At 47.8% G+C, this 15,754-nt stretch overlaps 1 protein-coding gene across 1 annotated transcript in view; it reads left to right on the top strand.

The window, feature by feature from the left end:
* PAPOLA (poly(A) polymerase alpha) overlaps window positions 1–15,754 on the top strand; it is an 858,334-nt gene that overhangs the window by 47,493 nt on the left and 795,087 nt on the right. Inside the window, exon 5 of the mRNA XM_069208274.1 lies at window positions 9,347–9,456. Coding sequence (XP_069064375.1) covers window positions 9,347–9,456 — 110 coding nt within the window. The remainder of the gene's footprint in view (window positions 1–9,346; window positions 9,457–15,754) is intronic.

The following is a 15,754-nucleotide window of genomic DNA, read 5'->3' on the forward strand; positions in this document are numbered from 1 at the left end:
CGTGGACAGATGGGTTGAAGAGCAGGCGATAACACTTCGGTCTCCTGCAGATTCTCACCTAGACAACTATTTGTTGGAGTAAAGGACTGATAGCTTTGCTTTGAGACCTTCCTGACAACCATCAAAGGATCACCATAGGAGGTTGTTTCTGGTTTGCTTGGACATTGCCATTGTCATGTTGTATTGCAACAAGCAGGGCAGGGGTGGGGTCCTGTGCCAGGAGGCAATACACCTTTGGAAATGGCTGGTTCATCAGTTAATTTCTCGGGTCATGAACCGCATGGAAGGATCTTTGAGCGCCAGTGTGAATAATAGCAGAAGGTGGATCTTAGTGAGAACATACAGTGTAAACACTTCTTAACACTTCCTAATTGATCTGTCTCTGAGACACATTCTGCCTAAAGTGGAGCACTGGATGTAAGGAAATGCCTCCTTGGCATGGTTGCCCCCTGACTTTTTGCCTTTGCTGATGCTATGTTTACAATTGAAAGTGTGCTGTGGCCTGCTAACCAGGCCCCAGCACCAGTGTTCTTTCCCTAACCTTTACTTTTGTATCCACAATTGGCAGACCCTGGCATCCAGGTAAGTCCCTTGTAACTGGTACTTCTAGTACCAAGGGCCCTGATGCCAAGGAAGGTCTCTAAGGGCTGCAGCATGTCTTATGCCACCCTGGAGACCTCTCACTCAGCACAGACACACTGCTTGCCAGCTTGTGTGTGCTAGTGAGAACAAAACGAGTAAGTCGACATGGCACTCCCCTCAGGGTGCCATGCCAGCCTCTCACTGCCTATGCAAGTATAGGTCAGTCACCCCTCTAGCAGGCCTTACAGCCCTAAGGCAGGGTGCACTATACCATAGGTGAGGGTACCAGTGCATGAGCATGGTACCCCTACAGTGTCTAAACAAAACCTTAGACATTGTAAGTGCAGGGTAGCCATAAGAGTATATGGTCTGGGAGTTTGTCAAACACGAACTCCACAGCACCATAATGGCTACACTGAAAACTGGGAAGTTTGGTATCAAACTTCTCAGCACAATAAATGCACACTGATGCCAGTGTACATTTTATTGTAAAATACACCACAGAGGGCACCTTAGAGGTGCCCCCTGAAACTTAACCGACTGTCTGTGTAGGCTGACTAGTTCCAGCAGCCTGCCACACTAGAGACATGTTGCTGGCCTCATGGGGAGAGTGCCTTTGTCACTCTGAGGCCAGTAACAAAGCCTGCACTGGGTGGAGATGCTAACACCTCCCCCAGGCAGGAGCTGTAACACCTGGCGGTGAGCCTCAAAGGCTCACCCCTTTGTCACAGCCCAGCAGGGCACTCCAGCTTAGTGGAGTTGCCCGCCCCCTCTGGCCACGGCCCCCACTTTTGGCGGCAAGGCTGGAGGGAACAAAGAAAGCAACAAGGAGGAGTCACTGGCCAGTCAGGACAGCCCCTAAGGTGTCCTGAGCTGAGGTGACTCTAACTTTTAGAAATCCTCCATCTTGCAGATGGAGGATTCCCCCAATAGGGTTAGGATTGTGACCCCCTCCCCTTGGGAGGAGGCACAAAGAGGGTGTACCCACCCTCAGGGCTAGTAGCCATTGGCTACTAACCCCCCAGACCTAAACACGCCCTTAAATTTAGTATTTAAGGGCTACCCTGAACCCTAGAAAATTAGATTCCTGCAACAAGAAGAAGAAGGACTGCCTAGCTGAAAACCCCTGCAGAGGAAGACCAGAAGACAACAACTGCCTTGGCTCCAGAAACTCACCGGCCTGTCTCCTGCCTTCCAAAGAACTCTGCTCCAGCGACGCCTTCCAAAGGGACCAGCGACCTCTGAATCCTCTGAGGACTGCCCTGCTTCGACGACGACAAGAAACTCCCGAGGACAGCGGACCTGCTCCAAAAAGACTGCAACTTTGTTCCAAAGGAGCAGCTTTAAAGAACCCTGCAATCTCCCCGCAAGAAGCGTGAGACTTGCAACACTGCACCCGGCGACCCGACTCGGCTGGTGGAGAACCAACACCTCAGGGAGGACCCCCGGACTACTCTACGACTGTGAGTACCAAAACCTGTCCCCCCTGAGCCCCCACAGCGCCGCCTGCAGAGGGAATCCCGAGGCTTCCCCTGACCGCGACTCTCTGAAACCTAAGTCCCGACGCCTGGAAAAGACCCTGCACCCGCAGCCCCCAGGACCTGAAGGACCGGACTTTCACTGCAGAAGTGACCCCCAGGAGTCCCTCTCCCTTGCCCAAGTGGAGGTTTCCCCGAGGAAGCCCCCCCTTGCCTGCCTGCAGCGCTAAAGAGATCCCTTGATCTCTCATTGACTAACATTGCGAACCCGACGCTTGTTCTTACACTGCACCCGGCCGCCCCCGCGCCGCTGAGGGTGAAATTTCTGTGTGGGCTTGTCCCCCCCGGTGCCCTACAAAACCCCCCTGGTCTGCCCTCCGAAGACGCGGGTACTTACCTGCAAGCAGACCGGAACCGGGGCACCCCCTTCTCTCCATTATAGCCTATGCGTTTTGGGCACCACTTTGAACTCTGCACCTGACCGGCCCTGAGCTGCTGGTGTGGTGACTTTGGGGTTGCTCTGAACCCCCAACGGTGGGCTACCTTGGACCAAGAACTGAACCCTGTAAGTGTCTTACTTACCTGGTAAAACTAACAAAAACTTACCTCCCCCAGGAACTGTGAAAATTGCACTGTGTCCACTTTTGAAATAGCTATTTGTGAATAACTTGAAAAGTATACATGCAATTGAAATGATTCAAAGTTCCTAATGTACTTACCTGCAATACCTTTCAAACAAGATATTACATGTTAAATTTGAACCTGTGGTTCTTAAAATAAACTAAGAAAAGATATTTTTCTATAACAAAACCTATTGGCTGGATTTGTCTCTGAGTGTGTGTACCTCATTTATTTTCTATGTGTATGTACAACAAATGCTTAACACTACTCCTTGGATAAGCCTACTGCTCGACCACACTACCACAAAATAGAGCATTAGTATTATCTATTTTTACCACTATTTTACTCTAAGGGGAACCCTTGGACTCTGTGCATGCTATTCCTTACTTTGAAATAGCACATACAGAGCCAACTTCCTACACTGGACTTCTGTATTCTTTCACTCATCTGCCTCGAGTTCTGAAGATAAGAAGTGACAGGGCCCCAGTGATCTTAATGGCTCCAGAAAAGGCCGGGAGATTATGGAACCTGCATAAGCAGCTCTCCTTCAATCCATCTACCACTTCAGGAGGCTCTCCTGTCGCAGCAGCGGGGCAGGATCCTACACGCTGGCCTGTGCAATGTACCTCTGCATGCGTGGAGATTGAGTGGCACCAGCTGAATTCTTTCGACCTCCCTGATGTTGTTCTAGCAGCACGATGGCCCTCTAGAAAATCTGTTTCTGCAAATTAGAGCCGTGAAATAACATTAATATCTTGATGATTCTAAAACGCCTCATTTTTCGTCCACAACATTCAACCAGTGTAAAGAAATGACTCCCTGTTGCAGTTACCCCCCACGTTTTGCCTGATACTGATGCTGACTTGACTGAGAAGTGTGCTGGGACCCTGCTAACCAGGCCCCAGCATCAGTGTTCTTTCACCTAAAATGTACCATTGTCTCCACAATTGGCACAACCCTGGCACCCAGGTAAGTCCCTTGTAACTGGTACCCCTGGTACCAAGGGCCCTGATGCCAGGGAAGGTCTCTAAGGGCTGCAGCATATCTTATGCCACCCTGGGGACCCCTCACTCAGCACAGGAACACTGCTTGCCAGCTTGTGTGTGCTAGTGGGGATAAAATGACTAATTCGACATGGCACTCCCCTCAGGGTGCCATGCCAACCTCACACTGCCTGTGGCATAGGTAAGTCACCCCTCTAGCAGGCCTTACAGCCCTAAGGCAGGGTGCACTATACCACAGGTGAGGGCATAGGTGCATGAGCACTATGCCCCTACAGTGTCTAAGCAAAACCTTAGACATTGTAAGTGCAGGGTAGCCATAAGAGAATATGGTCTGGGAGTCTGTCAAAAACGAACTCCACAGCTCCATAATGGCTACACTGAATACTGGGAAGTTTGGTACCAAACTTCTCAGAATAATAAACCCACACTGATGCCAGTGTTGGATTTATTAAAAAAATGCACACAGAGGGCATCTTAGAGATACCCCCTGTATTTTACCCAGTTGTTCAGTGCAGGACTGACTGGTCTGTGCCAGCCTGCCGCTGAGAGATGAGTTTCTGACCCCATGTGATGAGGGCCTTTGTGCCCTCTGAGGACAGAAACAAAGCCTGCTCTGGGTGGAGGTGCTTCACACCTCCCCCCTCCAGGAACTGTAACACCTAGCAGTGAGCTTCAAAGGCTCAAGCTTCGTGTTACAATGCCCCAGGGCACTCCAGCTAGTGGAGATGCCCGCCCCCTGGACCCAGCCCCCACTTTTGGCGGCAAGTCCAGGAGAGATAATGAGAAAAACAAGGAGGAGTCACTGGCCAGTCAGGACAGCCCCTAAGGTGTCCTGAGCTGAGGTGACTCTGACTTTTAGAAATCCTCCATCTTATAGAACGAGCATTCCCCCAATAGGAATAGGGATGTGCCCCCCTCCCCTCAGGGAGGAGGCACAAGGAGGGTGTACCCACCCTCAGGGCTAGTAGCCATTGGCTACTAATCCCCCAGACATAAACACGCCCTTAAATTTAGTATTTAAGGGCTTCCCTGAACCTAAGAATTTAGATTCCTGCAACTACAAGAAGAGGACTGCTGAGCTGAAAGACCCCTGCAGAAGAAGAAAAGAATACACCAACTGCTTTGGCCCCAGACCTTCCGGCCTGTCTCCTGCCTTCTAAAGAAACCTGCTCCAGCGACGCTTTCCCCAGGACCAGCGACCTCTGAATCCTCAGAGGACTGCCCTGCTTCAGGAGGAACAAGAAACTCCAGAGGACAGCGGCCCTGTTCCAAAAAGACTGCAACTTTGTTTCAGAGGAGCAGATTTAAAGACCCCTGCAATCCCCGCAAGAAGCGTGAGACTTGCAACACTGCACCCGGCGACCCCGACTCGACTGGTGGAGAAACAACGCTACAGGGAGGACCCTCCGGCGACTCCAAGACTGTGAGTAACCAAAGTTGTCCCCCCTGAGCCCCCACAGCGACGCCTGCAGAGGGAATCCCGAGGCTCCCCCTGACCGCGACTGCCTGACTCTAAAATCCCGACGGCTGGAAAAGACCATGCACCCGCAGCCTCCAGCGCCTAAAGGATCGGAACTCCACTGCAGGAGTGGCCCCCAGGAGGCCCTCTCCCTTGACCAGGTGGTGGCTACCCCGAGGAGCCCCCCCCCTTGCCTGCCTGCACCGCTGAAGAGACCCCTTGGTCTCCCATTGGAAACCCTACGTTAGTTTGCACTCTGCACCCGGCCGCCCCCGCACTGCTGAGGGTGTACTTTTTGTGTGGACTTGTGTCCCCCCCGGTGCCCTACAAAACCCCCCTGGTCTGCCCTCGAAGATGCGGGTACTTACCTGCTGGCAGACCGGAACCGGGGCACCCCCTTCTTTCCATTGAAGCCTATGTGTTTTGGGCACCTCTTTGACCTCTGCACCTGACCGGCCCTGAGCTGCCGGTGTGGTAACTTTGGGGTTGCTCTGAACCCCCAACGGTGGGCTACCTTGGACCCAAATCTGAACCCTGTAGGTGGGTTACTTACCTGCAAGAACTAACAATACTTTACCTCCCCCAGGAACTGTGAAAATTGGTGCACTTTACTAGGGACTTGCAAATATCCACTTTTAAAACAGCTATTTGTGTTTTATGTGAAAAGTATATATGCTACTGTAATTATTCAAAGTTCCTAAAGTACTTACCTGCGATACCTTTCAAATGAGATATTACATGTAGAATTTGAACCTGTGGTTCTTAAAATAAACTAAGAAAATATATTTTTCTATACAAAAACTTATTGGCTGGATTTGTCTCTGAGTGTGTGTTCCTCATTTATTGCCTGTGTGTATGTACAACAAATGCTTAACACTACTCCTTTGATAAGCCTACTGCTCGACCACACTACCACAAAATAGAGCATTAGTATTATCTTTTTGCCACTATCTTACCTCTAAGGGGAACCCTTAGATTCTGTGCATACTATTCCTTACTTTGAAATAGTGCATACAGAGCCAACTTCCTACAACCAGTCATTGCTCTTCCATGTTGTAGGAAGTTGGCTCTGTATGCACTATTTCAAAGTAAGGAATAGTATGCACAGTGTCTAAGGGTTCCCCTTAGAGGTAAGATAGTGGCAAAAAGAGATAATACTAATGCTCTATTTTGTGGTAGTGTGGTCGAGCAGTAGGCTTATCCAAGGAGTAGTGTTAAGCATTTGTTGTACATACACACAGGCAATAAATGAGGAACACACACTCAGAGACAATTCCAGCCAATAGGTTTTGTTATAGAAAAATATCTTTTCTTGGTTTATTTTAAGAACCACAGGTTCAAATTTTACATGTAATATCTAATTTGAAAGGTATTGCAGGTAAGTACTTTAGGAACTTTGAATCATTACTTTAGCATGTATACTTTTTACATACAACACAATAAGCTGTTTTAAAAGTGGACACAGTGCAATTTTCACAGTTCCTGGGGGAGGTAAGTTATTGTTAGTTTTAACAGGTAAGTAAGTCACTTACAGGTTTCAGTTTTTGGTCCAAGGTAGCCCACCGTTGGGGGTTCAGAGCAACCCCAAAGTTATCACACCAGCAGCTCAGGGCCGGTCAGGTGCAAAGGTCAAAGAGGTGCCCAAAACACATAGGCTTCAATGGAGAGAAGGGGGTGCCCCGGTTCCAGTCTGCCAGCAGGTAAGTACCCGCGTCTTCGGAGGGCAGACCAGGGGTGTTTTGTAGGGCACCTGGGGGGACACAAGTCAGCACAAAAAGTACACCCTCAGCAGCGCGGGGGCGGCCGGGTGCAGTGTGCAAACACGCGTCGGGTTTTCAATGGTTTCTTATGAGAGATCAAGGGATCTCTTCAGCGTTGCAGGCAGGCAAGGGGGGGGCTCCTCGGGGTAGCCACCACCTGGGCAAGGGAGAGGGCCTCCTGGGGGTCACTCCTGCACAGGAGTTCCGTTCCTTTAGGTGCTGGGGGCTGCGGGTGCAGGGTCTTTTCCAGCCGTCGGGAAATGGAGTTCAGGCAGTCGCGGTCAGGGGGAGCCTCGGGATTCCCTCTGCAGGCGTCGCTGTGGGGGCTCAGGGGGGACAACTTTGGTTACTCACAGTCTCGGAGTCGCCTGGGGGTCCTCCCTGTCGCGTTGTTTCTCCACCGGTCGAGTCGGGGTCGCCGGGTGCAGTGTTGCAAGTCTCACGCTTCTTGCGGGGAGCTGCAGGGGTCTTTAAATCTGCTACTTGAAACAAAGTTGCAGTTCTTTTGGAGCAGGGCCGCTGTCCTCAGGAGTTTCTTGTCTTTCTCGAAGTCGGGCAGTCCTCAGAGGATTCAGAGGTCGCTGGTCCCTTGGAAAGCGTCGCTGGAGCAGGTTTCTTTAGAAGGCAGGAGACAGGCCGGTAGGACTGGGGCCAAAGCAGTTGGTGTCTTCTTTCTTCTTCTGCAGGGGTTTTCAGCTCAGCAGTTTTCTTCTTCGGTAAGTTGCAGGAATCTGTTTTCCTAGGTTCAGGGAAGCCCTTAAATACTAAATTTAAGGGCGTCTTTAGGTCTGGGGGGTTAGTAGCCAATGGCTACTAGTCCTGAGGATGGGTACACCCTCTTTGTGCCTCCTCCCAAGGGGAGGGGGTCACATCCCTAATCCTATTGGGGGAATCCTCCATCTGCAAGATGGAGGATTTCTAAAAGTTACAGTCACTTCAGCTCAGGACACCTTAGGGGCTGTCCTGACTGGCCAGTGACTCCTCCTTGTTGTTTTCTTTGTTTCCTCCGGTCTTGCCGCCAAAAGTGGGGGCCGTGGCCGGAGGGGGCGGGCAACTCCACTAGCTGGAGTGTCCTGCGGTGCTGTGACAAAGGGGTGAGCCTTTGAGGCTCACCGCCAGGTGTTACAGCTCCTGCCTGGGGGAGGTGTTAGCATCTCACCCAGTGCAGGCTTTGTTACTGGCCTCAGAGTGACAAAGGCACTCTCCCATGGGGCCAGCAACATGTCTCGGTTGTGGCAGGCTGCTGGAACCAGTCAGCCTACACAGATAGTCAGTTAAGGTTTCAGGGGGCACCTCTAAGGTGACCTCTGTGGTGTATTTTACAATAAATATACACAGGCATCAGTGTGCATTTATTGTGCTGAGAAGTTTGATACCAAACTTCCCAGTTTTCAGTGTAGCCATTATGGTGATGTGGAGTTCGTGTAAAACAGACTCCCAGACCATATACTCTTATGGCTACCCTGCACTTACAATGTCTAAGGTATTGCTTAGACACTGTAGGGGCATAGTGCTCATGCACTGGTGCCCTCACCTATGGTATAGTGCATCCTGCCTTAGGGCTGTAAGGCCTACTAGAGGGGTGACTTATCTATACCTGCATAGGCAGTGAGAGGCTGGCATGGCACCCTGAGGGGAGTGCAATGTCGACTTACTCGTTTTGTTCTCACCAGCACACACAAGCTGGCAAGCAGTGTTTCTGTGCTGAGTGAGGGGTCTCCAGGGTGGCATAAGACATGCTGCAGCCCTTAGACACCTTCCTTGGCATCAGGGCCCTTGGTACCAGGGGTACCACTTACAAGGGACTTATCTGGATGCCAGGGTGTGCCAATTGTGGAATCAAAAGTACAGGTTAGGGAAAGAACACTGGTGCTGGGGCCTGGTTAGCAGGCCTCAGCACACTTTCCATTCAAAACATAGCATCAGCAAAGGCAAAAAGTCAGTGGGTAACCATGCCAAGGAGGCATTTCGTTACACGTCATGTTAGAAGCTTGTGTATGTGTATATATATATATATATATATTTTTTTTTTTTAATGGTGGCAGGGTGCAGCAGTTGGTCATGTTTGCGAAGTGGTGAAGTTAACCTGCTGAGTGACATACATTCAAGAAAGTCCATATTTAAAACTGCATTGCTCTTTTTTTAGAAGGTTTTTCTAGACTTACCTGTGAGGGTAGTCAATTGTTACCCATTTGCGGAAGAGCGAGGGCTATCAATGCTGACATCCATATTAATGGGGTTCGTTCAAATCCTACTGCTGTCTTTTTAACACTTTAATGAGACCTGGTGTGATTTATTTTCTTGATAAGTTTGTTTTCATGGAGATTACCCTCTGCATTATTCTGAGAAAATGTAGACACTCTGCATTTCCAGACATTAGTTATTTCATACTTCTAAGTATTTTGTTACTTTAATGACAGAAAATACTTTTTTTTTAATTAGGTGCAGATATTGATGCTCTCTGTGTCGCCCCAAGACATGTTGACAGAAGTGACTTTTTTGCTTCATTTTATGAAAAATTGAAACTACAGGAGGAAGTAAAAGATTTGCGGGTAAGTCACTTTTTTTTTGTTCCAGGCAAAAAGTGATTTTCAGATTTATAATTTGGTATAGTGAGTATTCAGTGCTAGTAAATTAGGCACGTTAATCTCTTTCTACAAATTGATATACTAAATTATTTTCTTTCACGAGGATGCAATACCATGAAAAGAATGCAGCTTGGAAACTCTTGACCTGATTTCGGTGTGCTTCTGTTTTTATCAGCTTTTAACTCCTTAGCTACTAGGCCTCCCCAACCCCCCCAGTACTAAGCTCTTTTTTTGGGCTATTTGGGGTAGTTTGTGCTTACGACCTCATAACATTTTGTCCACAAGCTATTCACACCAAATATGCATCCTTTTTCCCAACATCCTGGCGATTCTAAAGGTGTGGGTTCTCTTGGAGGAGATGAGAAATTAGCCAAAATACAGCTATAATTTGGGATTTTTTGGGAAAAATAGGATCAACAAAGTTTTTGTGTTGCTAAAATCACTGTCTTCCCAGCTTTCAGGCACAGGCAGGCTTGAATTAGACAAACAAAGTTTTCAACTCAGTTTTGACATTTTGGTGGAGTATACCCCATTGCAACCTTTTTTTTTTTTTTTTGTTGGGTGAGCTTTCAGCCTCCTTACAGTTAGTGACAGAAATGAGTGGGAAACCAATGGTGGATCCTGGACAGCTAAACATTTCTGAAAAGTAAACAAAATTCTGAATTCAGCAAGGGAGGGTCATTTGTGTAGATCCTTCAAGATTTTTCTATAGTAAGTAACAGTTGCATTGAAAAAAAAAATTGAAATGGAGTTGAAAAAAATAGCCACTTCTGTCTACATTTTCTTATGTAACTTTTTCCAGCTATGGTAGAAATTTGAAAGCAGTAGATCATCATGTCTGCTGGACCCTTCTGGTTGTGGAGATATATAGGGCTTGTAGGTTCATCAAGAACCTTATGTTCCCAGAGCCAATAAATGAGCTGCACCTTGCAATGGATTTTCATTGTATACCAGGTATACACCAATTAATTTGGTAAAATAGAAAAAGTGAAAAATAGTTAGCGAGGAAACCTCTGTATTTCTGAAATGTTCACAAGATATGGAGTTTAGAAGCAGTGGTTATTTGCACATCGCTGAATTTGGGGATACCTATACTAGCATGTGAATTACAGGGCATTTCTCAAAATGACTTCTTTATTACACACTGTCGTGCGTTTGGAATGCACAAATGTAGAGAAGGAACACTGACAATAACTTGCTTTTTTATTCCTCCAAGTCTCCTGATTAAAATGGTACCTCACTTGTGTGGGTAGGCCTCTAGTGCCTGTGGCAAGAAACGCCCCAAAACGCAACATGGACACAGCACATTTTTCTACGCAAAACAGATGCATTTTTGGCAAAGTGCCTAGCTGTAGTTTTTGCCACACCTAAGAAACCTAGAAAACCTGTATATTTTTTTGGGAAAAATAGACACATAGTTTAATCAAGGATGGGGTGACTAGTGGGGCTCTCACCATGTTCTATCACTCGGAATCCTTGCAAAACCTCAAACTTTAACTAAAAAAAAACACTTCTTCCTCACATTTCGGAGGTGGAAACTTCTGGAATCTGAGGGGAGGCACAAACATTCTTCCACCCAGCATTTCTCCATATCACCCGGTAAAAATGGTAACATACTTCTGTGGGTAGGTTAAGACGGTGCCTGAAACAGGGAAGGGCCCAAAACGTATTATGGCGATAATAACTGAGATGAGTTTACTAATTAGTCCTGACGTTTCTGAAAACTAGACACACAGGGGATGTGTGGATGCCCTAAAGTTTTTTTTAACCTGTAAGGAAATGCCTCCTTGGCATGGTTACCCCCTGACTTTTTGCCTTTGCTGATGCTATGTTTTGAATTGAAAGTGTGCTGAGGCCTGCTAACCAGGCCCCAGCACCAGTGTTCTTTCCCTAACCTGTACTTTTGATTCCACAATTGGCACACCCTGGCATCCAGATAAGTCCCTTGTAACTGGTACCCGTGGTACCAAGGGCCCTGATGCCAGGGAAGGTCTCTAAGGGCTGCAGCATGTCTTATGCCACCCTGGAGATCCCTCACTCAGCACAGACACACTGCTTACCAGCTTGTGTGTGCTAGTGAGAACAAAATGAGTAAGTCGACATGGCACTCCCCTCAGGGTGCCATGCCAGCCTCTCACTGCCTATGCAGTATAGGTAAGACACCCCTCTAGCAGGCCTTACAGCCCTAAGGCAGGGTGCACTATACCATAGGTGAGGGTACCAGTGCATGAGCACTGTGCCCCTACAGTGTCTAAGCAAAACCTTAGACATTGTAAGTGCAGGGTAGCCATAAGAGTATATGGTCTGGGAGTCTGTTTTACACGAACTCCACAGCACCATAATGGCTACACTGAAAACTGGGAAGTTTGGTATCAAACTTCTCAGCACAATAAATGCACACTGATGCCAGTGTACATTTTATTGTAAAATACACCACAGAGGGCACCTTAGAGGTGCCCCCTGAAACTTAACCGACTATCTGTGTAGGCTGACTGGTTCCAGCAGCCTGCCACACTAGAGACATGTTGCTGGCCCCATGGGGAGAGTGCCTTTGTCACTCTGAGGCCAGTAACAAAGCCTGCACTGGGTGGAGATGCTAACACCTCCCCCAGGCAGGAGCTGTAACACATGGCGGTGAGCCTCAAAGGCTCACCCCTTTGTCACAGCACCGCAGGACACTCCAGCTTAGTGGAGTTGCCCGCCCCCTCCGGCCACGGCCCACACTTTTGGTGGCAAGGCTGGAGGAAACAAAAAAACAACAAGGAGTCGTCACTGGCCAGTCAGGACAGCCCCTAAGGTGTCCTGAGCTGAGGTTACTATAACTTTTAGAAATCCTCCATCTTGCAGATGGAGGATTCCCCCAATAGGATTAGGGATGTGACCCCCTTCCCTTGGGAGGAGGCACAAAGAGAGTGTACCCACCCTCAGGGCTAGTAGCCATTGGCTACTAACCCCCCAGACCTAAACACGCCCTTAAATTTAGTATTTAAGGGCTCCCCTGAACCTAAGAATTTAGATTCCTGCAACTAACAAGAAGGACTGCTGAGCTGAAAAACCCCTGCAGAGGAAGAACAGAAGACACCAACTGCCTTGGCCCCAGACTTACCGGCCTGTCTCCTGCCTTCCAAAGAAACCTGCTCCAGCGACGCTTTCCAAGGGACCAGCGACCTCTGAATCCTCTGAGGACTGCCCTGCTTCGAAAAAGACAAGAAACTCCCGAGGACAGCGGCACTGCTCCAAAAGAACTGCAACTGTGTTACAAGGAGCAGATTTAAAGACCCCTGCAACTCCCCGCAAGAAGTGTGAGACTTGCAACACTGCACCCGGCGACCCCGACTCGACTGGTGGAGAACAACGAACTCAGGGAGGACCCTCCGGCGACTCGACGACTGTGAGTAACCAAAGTTGTCCCCCCTGAGCCCCCACAGCGACGCCTGCAGAGGGAATCCCCAGGCTCCCCCTGACCGCGACTGTCTGAACTCCATTTCCCGACGGCTGGAAAAGACCCTGCACCCGCAGCCCCTAAAGAAACGGAACTTCTGTGCAGGAGTGACCCCCAGGAGGCCCTCTCCCTTGCCCAGGTGGTGGCTACCCCGAGGAGCACCCCCCTTGCCTGCCTGCATCGCTGAAGAGACACCTTGGTTTCCCATTGAAAACTGAAGGAAACTCGACGCGTGTTGGCACACTGCACCCGGCAGCCCCCGCGCTGCTGAGGGTGTACTTTCTGTGCTAATTTGTGTGTCCCCCCCCCCCCCCCCCGGTGCCCTACAAAATCCCTCTGGTCTGCCCTCCGAAGACGCGGGTACTTACCTGCTGGCAGACTGGAACCGGGGCACCCCCTTCTCTCCATTGAAGCCTATGTGTTCTGGGCACCTCTTTGACCTTTGCACCTGACCGGCCCTGAGCTGCTGGTGTGATAACTTTGGGGTTGCTCTGAACCCCCAACGGTGGGCTACCTTGGACCAAAAACTGAAACCTGTAAGTGACTTACTTACCTGTTAAAACTAACAATAACTTACCTCCCCCAGGAACTGTGAAAATTGCACTAAGTGTCCACTTTTAAAACAGCTAAATGTGTTTTATGTAAAAAGTATAAATGTTAATGTAATTATTCAAAGTTCCTAGAGTACTTACCTGCAATACCTTTCAAATGAGATGTTACATGTAAAAGTTGAACCTGTGGTTCTTAAAATAAACTAAGAAAATATATTTTTCTATAACAAAACCTATTGGCTGGATTTGTCTCGGAGTGTGTGTTCCTCATTTATTGCCTGTGTGTATGTACAACAAATGCTTAACACTACTCCTTTGATAAGCCTACTGCTCGACCACACTACCACAAAATAGAGCATTAGTATTATCTCTTTTTGCCACTATCTTACCTCTAAGGAGAACCCTTGGACTCTGTGCATGCTATTCCTTACTTTGAAATAGCACATACAGAGCCAACTTCCTACATAACCCAGCACACCTTGCAAAAGGTTAAGCGTTGAATAAAAACACTATTTTTCCTTGCATTTCTGTGAAGTAAACTACAGGAATATACATGGATCCACAAACATCTTACCACCTAAAGTTCCCCATCTTGTCCCGATGTCTGGGTTTGGTAGGTTTCCCTAAATGGCTGTCAAGTCCAGGACTAAAGACGCAGGTGACTGTTTTAGAAAACCAGGCTGTTTTGTGATTGGTAATTTTGATGCTTCCACAAAACCTTTTTAGACCTTTCCATGTCACGGCCACTTTCCCACCCACACAAGTGAGTCAACTTTTTCTCTTGAGACTTAGAGGAATGGCAGGTGGTAGGAAATTTGTGGCTGCCTGCAGATTCCAGGACTTTCCCTCATGGAAATGCAAGTGAAATGGGATTCTGGTTGAAGGAATACTGGTGAGAGCCACAGAAGTCCTGCACCCTTGAACTCCACTGGTACTAGTATGTTAAATTGAATCCACCACTCACACTGGTTGATTTAAGCACCTCCAGAAATTATGGTTTCAAAGCATGAATACTTAAAGTATCTGAATGTAGGAAGCTGGCCTGATGTGTGGTGAGTACCTATGGTATTATCACCTTATGCCAGGTCCAGGTATCCCCTATTAGCGAAGTGTAGGCAGTGTCTAGGAAGGGCTCTCTAGAGGTAGCTGTGGATGAGCAGCCAAGACTTAACTAGGAGACATGCAAAGCACTTACACACATGAAAGAACCACACAGTGTTACAAAAATAAAGGTACTTTATTATCGTAGCACAAACACTAGATAGACAATACTCCAATAGGAGGTAAGTAAACAATGAATGCCCAAGTGACAAATTAGCACAAACAAGCTTCATCACCTTAAACTCTGCAACGCATCTTCCCCCCACCACGGATTTCCACACAAGGTATAGCCAACTATCTCTCTTGTACTATCCAAATTGGATTATGCCAATGGCCTCTACCATGGATCATCTCTATTATGAAAAAAACTAAAACGTATTCAGAACTCCGCTGCCAGGCTACTATTACATGTAAAGCCACATCTCCCTTGCCTTGAGAGCACTACACTGGTTGTCTGTTACCAGAAGATCCACCTTCAAGCTGCTTTGTATCACCCAGAAAAGCTATACATGGAACAGGAACTCTTTTTATCAGAAACAAAATAACCAAATATATTCAACAAAGAAACCTCTGCTCAAGATTGGCACCCCATCTTAGAACACCACCATACAAGAAAAAGACAATAGGTGGTACATCCTTCTCCTTCCAAGCAGCCAAACTATGGAATTCATTACCACCATATCCAAACAGCAATGGACTGCATATGCCTGTGTTGATAAATATTTATAATCTGAATATGTGTATAGGTCTTTAGGAAGTAATGTATCTTTACTATGTCATAATAAATTATACACATACTCTTTAACCCTGTTTAACAAATGTATATACATATATATATATATATATATGTGTGTGTGTGTGTGTGTGTGTATATATATATATATGTTCGGTGGCATGTGTAGCTGCAGATACACATGCTGTGCATTATCCTGCCATCTAGTGTTGGGCTCGGAGTGTTACAAGTTGTTTTTCTCCGAAGAAGTCTTTTCGAGTCACGAGACCGAGGGACTCCTCCCTTTCGGCTCCATTGCGCATGGGCGTCAACTCCATCTTAGATTGTTTTCTTTCCGCCATCGGGTTCGGACATGTTCCTCTTAGCTCCGTATTTCAAATCGGGAAAGTTAGCTAAATTATCGAAAATTTGCCGGTATTGTTCTCGTTCGGTATC

This window comes from Pleurodeles waltl, chromosome 9 (assembly GCF_031143425.1).
Source record: "Pleurodeles waltl isolate 20211129_DDA chromosome 9, aPleWal1.hap1.20221129, whole genome shotgun sequence".
Classification (NCBI taxonomy): Eukaryota; Metazoa; Chordata; class Amphibia; order Caudata; family Salamandridae; genus Pleurodeles; species Pleurodeles waltl.